At 40.6% G+C, this 10,986-nt stretch overlaps 1 protein-coding gene across 1 annotated transcript in view; it reads left to right on the plus strand.

Moving 5' to 3' along the window:
• il34 (interleukin 34) overlaps nt 1-10,828 on the plus strand; it is a 30,727-nt gene extending 19,899 nt beyond the window's left edge. Inside the window, exon 8 of the mRNA XM_067503011.1 lies at nt 6,998-10,828. Within this exon, the coding sequence (XP_067359112.1) occupies nt 6,998-7,056 (59 nt within the window). The 3' untranslated portion in view covers nt 7,057-10,828. The remainder of the gene's footprint in view (nt 1-6,997) is intronic.
• The last annotated feature ends 158 nt before the right edge of the window (nt 10,829-10,986 follow it).

Raw genomic sequence — 10,986 nt, forward strand, 5'->3', positions numbered from 1 at the left:
CCAATCTGTTTTATCAGTCTCCGGTAGGTTTCTGAGCATTGCCAGCAGTGTCCTGTTGAATCTCTCCACCTGGCCATTCCCTTGAGGGTGATATGGTGTGGTCCGGGACCCTTTAACTCCACTATACTTTTGTAGCTTCTCAAACAGTCTGTTTTCAAACTCCTTTCCCTGGTCATGATGGAGTCTTGTGGGAAAACCAAATCTCAGTGCAAAATCTCAAAATATTTTCTCAGCAGCTGTTTTGGCAGCTTTATTTCGGCAGGGATAAGCTTGAGCGAACCGTGTGAAGTGGTCCATTACTACAAGAATATATTCATATCCTCCCTTACATTTCTCCAGATGTAAGAAATCAATGGACACCAGCTCGAATGGATATGTAGTAATAATGTTAGAGAGAGGAGCTCTAGTTGGTTTTGTGGGTCGCTTGTTTTTTAGACAGCTGCACACCTGCGTGACGTGATGCTCAACATCTTTCTGCATATGAGGCCAATAGAAGCGGTCCCTGATAAGGGTCAACACCCTCTCTACTCCAAGGTGACCCATCTCCTCATGGAGTTCTTTGTACACAAGCTGGTGGTATTTCTTTGGCAGAAGTAGCTGCGTTCGACTGGCAGTTTTCCGATATAGCAGCCCATTACTGTCCATGTGTAGTCTTGGTTTTTGCCTCACCAGTGCAGCTATTTTCTTATTATTGTGGAGTTGTCTTATACTCTTTGGCCACTGTTCTGACAGGACATATTTGAGCACCTCACCAATCACGGGGTCCTCTCTTTGGGCTTCCCTTAAGGTGATTTTAGGGATTTCTGCTACTGATGTTGTCATGTCATTATTTTCAGTTACTACTGTTGAGATGATCGCAGGGCACAGCCAGGGCTCAGTTGTTTGGGACTGAACAGCCACCGCTTGTGTCACACTGTTCATTACCTCAGGCATTATTACCTGTGTACATGTTTCCATATACTGCTCCATATCAAATGGCACACGCGAGAGACTATCAGCGTCATTGTTTGCTCTGCCGGGACGGTCCTTGATGGAGAACTGGAAGTCGGCGAGTTCTGCTACCCACCTATAGGTGGTTGCGTTCAGCTTGGCAGTGGTAAGCACATATGTGAGAGGGTTATTGTCGGTGTAAACTGTGAATGCTGGAGCATAATACAGATAGTCCCTGAACCTCTCACATATTGCCCACTTCAGAGCCAGGAACTCCAATTTTCCCGAGTGAAGGTGGTAGTTTTTCTCTGGAGCTGTTAGAGTCCGGGACCCGTATGCAACCACAGCCAACTTTCCCTGCTGCTTCTGATAAAGCACAGCTCCAAGCCCTTCCTGCGAGGCATCGCAATGTAGGGTAAATGGCTGCTCGAAGTCAGGATATCCTAATACGGGTGGCTGAGAAAGAAGGTCAATGAGCTGGCACAATACCTGCTGATGTTCCTTTAACCATGTAACTGGATGACTTGATGACAACTGGCCTCCACTGTTTCGCTTGTTTTTGTCCTTTTTTACTCGTTTGTGCTTTCCTTTCACCATTTTGTCTGAGGAGAGGACATCATACAGAGGCTTGGCTATGCGAGAGAAGTTTGGGATATAGCTTCGATAATATGAAACGAATCCCAACAACTTTCTTAACTCTCCTACAGTGGTGACTTTTCTTTGCTTCAATGCCTGCACAGGGGCGATGTCTGCAGGATCCATAGTGTAGCCATCCTTTGTGACCAGCCTCCCTAGAAATCTCACCTGATTTTTGAATATCTCGCATTTTTTTGGTGTTAGCTTGACCCCATGGTTCTTATAACTGTGTAATACACTTCTCAGGTCACTGAGATGGTCATCAAATGTCTTAGAATGGACCAGATTATCATCCAAATATGGTAGACAGATCTCATCTCGCAGTCCCCCTAGACACTCTTCCATCGACCTCTGGAACTCTGCGGGTGCGGATGACAATCCAAAGGGGATCCTCACCCATTCGTACAAGCCCCAGGGTGTGATGAATGCAGTGAGAGGGCGGCTTGACTCTTCCAGGAAGCCTTGGTGGTAAGCCTTCCCTTGGTCGAGGACAGAAAACCAAGAGCTTCCCTTCAGACTGTTGAGCAGATCTTGTATTCGGGGTATTGGGTGGCGATCTGGAATGGATTTCCTATTTAGCTCCCTATAGTCACAGCACAGACGTAAGCTTCCATCCCTTTTCCTCACACATACAATGGGACTGGAGTAAGACGATTTTGATTTCTTGATCCAGCCTCTGTTAAACAGATCTTCCAGATATTCTTTTACCTCCTTATGAAGTGGCTTGGGGATGGATACATATGTCTTCTTCACCGGTGTGGGGTCACTCAGGCGTATTTTGAGCTGCAGTGATGGAATGGTCCCCACGTCATATTCATCCCGAGAAAAAGCTCCACACTCCTCCCTCAAGACCTGTTTGACCTGCTGTTGTTGTGCTAAAGAGAGATGACTGAGGGGGACTGGGGGGTCCCAGCTATTTTTATCACCATTCACTGTCATGTCTCCTTGCACTGTCTCCTTAGTCTCTATTTCCTGTTTTTCTTGTGGCTTTTGGTTCACCGTTCGTATTTCATTCTTTCCAACCGGTTCTGCCGGCGCAGGGTAGATGGATTTAACTACATGGGTCTGCCCCAGTATGGTTCTTGGAGGGAGATAGATATCATGAGCAGTGTTATTAGTCACTGGGATAGTAAAGCGGGACCAGGTGCCTCTCTGTAACCGCACCACACTCTCTTCAATGTGCAGCCCCTCCGGGAGCTGTGGGTGTGAGCGGGATTCAAAAAGGACATCTTGTTGCTCTGGGAGGGGGCCTACACGTACACTGCATTTAAGTCCCTTTGTCTGACCTGGAGGAATAGTTGTAATCTCTTTACCTCCTTTGACCATGCCTTCTCCTAGCCTGTCGTCTCCATTCCTCATTAATTTCAGAAAGACTTCGGTCCTTTTGCAGTCAAAAGAGAATGCTGCACTGACAGCCTCGGTAACCCCACGGGGTGGGTCTATGCCCTTCTCTAACAGATGTTCAATTACATTATATCCAATAATTGGTTCTTCAGCCACACCATCTTCATTAGCTACCAGCATTGGGACTAAGAGTTCCAATTGTGTAGTGTGGTCTGATGGCAGTTTAAATTTAACTTCCACCCACCCGGACAAGGGGATCGGTGTCTGGTTCACTGCTCTTCCATCTAGTGTTTCTGATCCAAGGATCTCTGCAATACTCTTCACCATGGTATTTGGGATGTGCCGTTGTCTCCAGTTCTCATTTATCAGGCAGACTTGTGACCCAGTGTCCCACAGTGCTCTTGTCTCAACCCCCGTTCAACAGGCAGGTGATCATCAATTTCTTCCCAATCAGGCTGAGCAACCGTGCTCTGCGTCTTGGAGAGAGAAGACTGACACTGATCATTTCATTTCTCTGTGATCCAATGTCTTGGGCTCCAACATCCCTTTTGTTCTCTAAACCTTGGATACTGTCATCAATCAGCTTGTAAACATCTCCAGATGGCTTACTTTTCTTGTCTGCTGATAGTGTTGGTGTTGCAGTGCTTGCTGACAATTCTACCTGTCCTGGTTTTTTTTCCGTGCTCCTCCTCATCCTACACCCACGGGATAAGTGACCGCTTTGCCCACATTTGAAGCAATGGTCACACTGTTCTCCCTTTTTGTTGTCCTGACATTTTCTGCAGCTACGTTCGCTGCTTACTCGTTGCTGTACTGGAGGCTTAGGAGATCCATGGATAACTTTTTTTATTTCTTCCATCTCTTCTTTCAGTTTTTTGATTGTGTCCAGCAGTTCAGCTTCCATTTGAGTGGTTGCTGGTGGTGTTTTTTGCATTTTAATTTTGGTGGGCATGGAGGAGAACTGTTTTTCACCACCAATTGCTCTCACTGTTGTCTCAGGGACTAGTGATCTTTCTGCTTTTATTTCTCTCACCTTGAGTTCTTTACTGTTCTTTCTGAATTTCTGCTGCCGTTCCCACTCTAGGCTGGCTGCTTCATTTGTTTTTGCAATCAACACTTCATCAGTGACGGCTGGGTCATCCAGATAATTTTTTAACTGATATTTCACACTGTCACTAATTAGCCCCGTCCACACCGCTCTCAGAAACTTCCTCTGAACCAGCTCAGGGCTGTACCAGGCTCTCTGGAAGAAGCTAACAGTCTCTCTTTCAGCTCTATTGCCCTAAAGAGGAAGTTTTGTGGGGACTCGTGATTATCCTGGGTGATGTTTATCAGCCGATGGTACAGATCAGCAGAGCTATCCTCCTTGTAATGTCCCTTTAAAATGGTGCGCAGCTGGGAAAGAGTGAGGTCTGTTTTAATCTCCAGCATATCGCGGAGGTTCAACCCTGGGCTTACAGCTCGGACCACTGCCTCAATAATTTCCGCCTCACTATGGTTTTTCTTTAGTCCCATGTCAATCTGGTGGATGAGGTTAGAATAAGACAGCTTGTCCCTCTGCCCTCTTTCTCCAATTTGTCCATTAATTTTGAACTCCCTCCGAAGAGTTACTTCAGGTGACTGTGTAACTGTGGACAAGGCTGGTTGGTGAGGGGAAGCATGACTTTGTTGCTGACTAGTTATTCTGTTAGTTAGCTTCAACATTTCCTCCTCAAGTTTCTTGGTAGAGGTCTGAAAACTCAGTTGTAGTTCTCCATATTGTTCTTGTAAGCTGGCCAACATAGCAGCATCTTTGCTTGCCCTAGCCCCTGTCCCCTGTGCTTGGTCACCTCTTTCCGTCACCTCTTTAGCATTTGTTAATAAGTGGACTAAAAACTCATGAGCCACTTCCTCTTCCTCATTTTCAACAGCTATTTCTGCTGCTTCGGTTATTAACATGATCAGCGTGTGCTTTTTGGACTGTTTGTCAGTGGAGATTTTTGCTTGCAAACACACCTCTTGTAGCTGCTCCAACCTAAGAGATACCAGGGTCTCACTCAACTGGTCTTGCAGGTGCTCCAGCGCCATTTCGTTTGTGTTGCCTCTGCAACCTCACACTGTCTTCTCAGTAGCACAGCTGATCCCCGTACGGGCCAGCAAATTTTGTAGCACACTTGACAAAACACGCAGACAGGATCTTGTGGTTTCTCTCTCTTTACTGCAAAATTACAGACAAACAGTACACTGTTGTTAACATCGTTCTGTCTCGTGTCTCGTCTCAGCGCACAGTGTGTCGGCGCTGCCTGTACACACCCGACCTGAGCATATTTAACACATATTCGTCACAATTATAATAAATGTTTGGCACCAATAATGAAACAGTACTACTACAACTTCAGTCCTTATACCTGACATCTTTACAATTACATGTAATGCAATTTAGATGTTTCTCATTCAAATGTACCGTACAGGGTCCTAATCCCAATGGCCGAGTTAGCTTAACTGCTACCTTGTCATTGCTAACATCTAACTCGTGCCAACGCACACTGAGTGGAAGCAAACGGCCAACTTTCCCACTTTACTCATAACCCTCTGCTTTATATGAAACTTTAATCCTCTATTCAATATCTCGTCAGCTTACCTGCAAAATTACAGACAAACAGTACACTGTTGTTAACATCGTTCTGTCTCGTGTCTCGTCTCAGCGCACAGTGTGTCGGCGCTGCCTGTACACACCCGACCTGAGCATATTTAACACATATTCGTAACAATTATAATAAATGTTTGGCACCAATAATGAAACAGTACTACTACAACTTCAGTCCTTATACCTGACATCTTTACAATTACATGTAATGCAATTTAGATGTTTCTCATTCAAATGTACCGTACAGGGTCCTAATCCCAATGGCCGAGTTAGCTTAACTGCTACCTTGTCATTGCTAACATCTAACTCGTGCCAACGCACACTGAGTGGAAGCAAACGGCCAACTTTCCCACTTTACTCATAACCCTCTGCTTTATATGAAACTTTAATCCTCTATTCAATATCTCGTCAGCTTACCTGCAAAATTACAGACAAACAGTACACTGTTGTTAACATCGTTCTGTCTCGTGTCTCGTCTCAGCGCACAGTGTGTCGGCGCTGCCTGTACACTCCCGACAGAAACGCTCGCTAAAGGGCGTCTCCCTCTTGTGGCGAATATCGGTAACAACACTTATAAAAGCTCAATGTTGTCTGTGTGCAGCAGACTGAAGTGCAGATGTCTCAAAATAAGGTAAACTAGCAAATCAAATGTGCCAAAAGAACAGTGTAGAATATGAACTAAGATAAAATGGGGTTAAATAACAATATATGTGTTTGGGCTCTAACCTGTTTGAATTCACTGCCCTCACATTAGGATTGGTGGTGTATGGATGATGTGGAGGATGTTGTGTAAGTGACCTCTTACACATGGTTACCATAATTACTCTTTACTTTTTGCAAATATAGATTATGTATATAATGTAATAAGCTATCAGTAAAGAAAATGGTTAAAATCAGTTGCCAGCTGCTAAGACCTTTGATCATTTTTAAAAAACAATTAATTACTATTTTTTTCTTGGCTATAATTTTCACTTTTTTACTTGTATCAAAATCAGTACTGTTTAGAATACATAGTTTTTACTGATGATCAGCACGGTGGTGGAGTGGTTTGCACCTCACAACTAGAACAAGGTCCATGGTTCGGATCCCAGGCCGGCTGTGACCTTTCTGTTTGGAGTTTGCATGTTCTCTCTGTGCTTGTGTGGGTTTCCTCTGTGTACTCTGGTTTACTCCCACAGTCCAAAGACTTGCATGTTATGTTAATTGATGACTCTAAAATTCCCTGTAGGTATGAATGTGAGTCTGTCTGTGTGTAAGTCATTCTATGTGCTCTCTCTGATGGCTGGGATAGGTTCTTGCCCCCTATGACCCTGAATAGGATAAGCAGTTTAACATAATGGAATAGTGGTACTAGTCCACATATAATGTGTAGTGGAATGAATATTAATTGTGAATCAACTAGACCCTCACTTAAGGAGAAACTATTGTTTATCTTTGTTTCTCTTCTTGTTTATTTTTCAGACTGTGGTGTTTCCTATTGGAGGAAAGGCAGGAAGAAAGACTTACAGCCTGAAAGCTGAAAAGATGCCAGCATGTCAACTTTTCATTAGATACCTTGAACGATAAAGAGGGGTACATGATTGTTTTACATTGAAACAAGAAAGTCTTGGGGCCCAGCTCCACCAATCCAAGCAGACTGAATTTGTACGTACAGAAATAGTATTCATGGTGGATTTATGAACATATGGACTTGATGCTTAAATGAAATAAAAATCATTTTAGTGTAAAACTCCAGCTCCCCAGAATTTCCAATGTTGCAATCAGTCAGAAAGCATTTGTCTCTGATATTTAGATTCCCAGGACTCTAGTTTTGGAAAATATTTGTTGATATTCACATATTTATTGATTTATGATCAATATGGATTCTTTAAGAATCTACTAAACTACTAGGTTCAGCAATGGGTTAACTTCACTTTGAATGAGGACATCAGTGGGGCTTTACCCAAAGGCTGGTGTGTATGCCTGGACCAGCATGACTCAACTCTTAGACAAACAAGAAGTTTCATTTGAAAACTTAAAACTTAAAACAATAATGAGCTAGAGTGAAAGAAAAGTATATAAACTGAACTTCAAACCTAAAGGCGAACTAGTAACTGCTGTTGTCTCTTTACTTTTTCAATAATGTCCATACTTTTCCTACAAAAACTGGTAAATTTAAAAAGCTATTTTACAAGCGTGCTATTGGTCCAAGTCCTATTATTAGCAGTCAAACATTTCCCTTCACTTCTGCACTTTTGGTATTTTCTGTATGTTTATTTTATGCAAAAACCCCAACAAATAACAAAACAAGGTGTAGATTTACATATTTATTCCAATACTATGTGGAGTTGTCTTTTTTTCTCGCCAGGCAACCATGGCTCAGTTAGCTGAGCAAAGCTTAAAGAGGAAGTAGCATTTTAAATATGAAGTATGCCGGTCAGAATTTGTTTTGTATAATCATCTAGATTTGCAAATGTAATATTTTTGCATAAATACAGAAATCATCGTAAATATAATTACAAAATTCTCAGTAGAAAAACAAATGTTTAAGATGTTACATATTTGACAGAGCACATAAAACTAGCACTCCCTTATTTTTTTGGAGTTATATGAGTTGCTATGAGCAAGCTAAAAATCTCTCAGTGTAAATATATATAAGTTGTACCATTGTAAACATTTAAAGTGTTAGGTGGACATTACCGGCATTCAGTGCTTTTGTGAGTTTAAATTTAGGTTTGGATGGAATTAATGAATCATTTTATTTCAAAGCCAAACAGCATGTTTTGATAGAGCAGGAGGTACCCTCAGGTTGGGTCAACTTTAATGTTTTTTATTTTCCTACTTGTCAGTCCAGCCTGAGGGTACTTTGTTGCTATAAAGTGAAACAATGTCATGTTTGGAAAATGAGGATGACTTTATTACAATTATTGTGCTGTAGTTTAATTGCCACTATAGCTCAATGTACTGTACAGATAATGCAAACTTGTATTTGTATATTTGTTCAGTGTAACATGTCAAAAGGACTTGAAAGTTCATAGAGACCCCTTGGGAGAGGCAGTTCAAACAATAATCTCTTCAACCTTCTGTGGGATGGCTAAATTACAATTTTAACAACCTCCACTAAAGGATATAATATACTCAAACATTATAGTGGAAAGGCTTTACTTTTGCTATGAGTATTAATATATCAGAATTACGATTTATTTGGATATGTATATAAAATATATACTTACAGTATGCACATACACATGCTGCAGCACAGTTTCAGTTGAGCAATTTAACATGTCTATGCTTTATAGTTCATCTTAACATGGACCATATTTTTCATACAGTTGTTACCAGAGTTGGTTTATAAAACACACACACCCAAAATCTTGTAAAAACAATAAATCGGGTTAAATTTGAAAGTTTTTAGCAATAAATTGTTAAAAAATACAGCCCCAATTCAAAAGAATTTGGGACCATGTGTAAAACATAAATCAAAATCAAATAGAGTGATTTGCATCAACCCATATATTATTCAAAACAACATTTCAAACGTTGAAACTAAGACATTTTACCATTTTATTGAAAATATTAGCTCATTATGAATTTTATCGCGGCAACATATCTTAGGGTGATGTTTACCATTGTGTAGCATCTCCTCTTCTTCTAACAACTGTCTGTAAATGTCTGGGAAGTGAGGAGACCAGTTGCTGAAGTTTTATGTATGAATGTTGTCCCATTCTTGTGTGATGCAGGATTCTACCTACTCAGCAGTCTTGGGCCTTTGTTGCTGGATTTTTTGTTTTGTGATGTGCCAAATGCTTTCTTTTGGTGAAAGATTTGGACTGCAGGCAGGAAAGACTCTTCTCCTGCAAAGCCATGCCATTGTTTATTGGTGCAGTATGTGGTTAAGCATTGTATTGGTGAAATATGCAAGTCCTTCCTTGAAAGAGACATTGTCTGGATGGGAGCATGTGTTGCTCTAAAACCTCTATGTACTTTTCAGTATTGATGGTGCCTTTCCAGATGTGTAAGCTGCCCATACCATAGGTACTAATGCACCCCCATACCATCAGAGATGAGCGCTTCTGAACTGTCCGCTAATATCAAGATTAATGTTCCGCAAAACATGGCATCCATGGTTTTTCAAAAACAATTTAAAATTTGGGTTAATCTGACCACAGAACAGTTTTTAATTTTGCCTCAAACCATTTTAAATGAGCTTTGGCCCAGAATACAGGGCGGCATTTCTGTGTTACGTTCACATATGGCTTCTTCTTTGCATGATACAGCTTTAACTAACATTTGTGGGTTGGACAGAGAACTGTGTTCTGCATCCTGAGCCGATGCAGTGATGTTCAGGCTCTACCTCTTTGAAATGCTCCTTTTATACCCAGTCATGTTACTGATCTGTTGCCAATTAAACTAATTAGTTGTTGTTATGTTGCCCTTCCTCCAACTTTTGAGATGAGTTGCTGCCATCAAATTCAAAATGAGCTAATATTTTCCACGAAATAGTAACAATTCCTCAGTTTCAACATCTGATATGTTGTTTATGATCTATTGTGAATAAAATATGGTTTGATGAGATTTGCAAATCATTGCATTCTGTTTTTATTTACGTTTTACACATTGTCCCAACTTTTTTGAATTGGGGTTGTAATTTAAGTGAGGTTTTAAAAGCAAAATAGGTACAAAGGCAAAACATACAAAATAACATGTTTGGATTACTATAATTGTGTTTTTTATTTCCAAATTAAATAACTAATGAGATCTTTCACCCATAAGCTTTATAGTAAGTTGAGTAACTCCCAAGACTGCATTTCTAAGTATTTCAAGGAGCTTATTGTATGTATGAAAATTAAATTTTCAGTTCACTGCTAACTTCAAATATTAGTTGCATTGGATTGAGCCTGAATCTCAAAGGAACTCATTGACAGCTTTTGTATGTTTAAAGGAACTAAACCTTGTTCCCATATGCAAAAGAAGCTCTATAATGAATTACTGAATTGCTATTAATGCAGTAATTGTTTTTTCTACTTTACTTTGTTATCATATGGAAATGTATAGTTGTTGTTTTTTACACATTCTAAGGGGTACTTATTATGAACCTAAAATTTCTGTCAACAACAGGGAGATGAAAACTGCAAACTACAAATTGTGTTGTTGTCTGTAGGTTGTTGTCCAAAGATAGACTGTAGAAACAGAACTTTTTTATAAACAAGGAACAGAATTTATTTATTTTTTTGGAAATGTTTAATAGTATTTGACAGTATGACTGTATGTTTATGAAAGAAATAAAAATTATATTGCTATTTTATCAACTGACCCTTTGTGCAGAGTCATTAAGAGTGTATTTAAATATAATGTCATTGTAGCTCAATATTTTCAGTAATCTTATATAGTACAGAATATGGTAATTGGACAATCTTGCTGATTTGCAAGGTCAATAGACACTAGCAAAATGATAGCAAAAGAAAAAGGAC

The sequence above is a fragment of the Channa argus genome, chromosome 4 (assembly GCF_033026475.1).
Source record: "Channa argus isolate prfri chromosome 4, Channa argus male v1.0, whole genome shotgun sequence".
In the NCBI taxonomy this organism is placed as follows: Eukaryota; Metazoa; Chordata; class Actinopteri; order Anabantiformes; family Channidae; genus Channa; species Channa argus.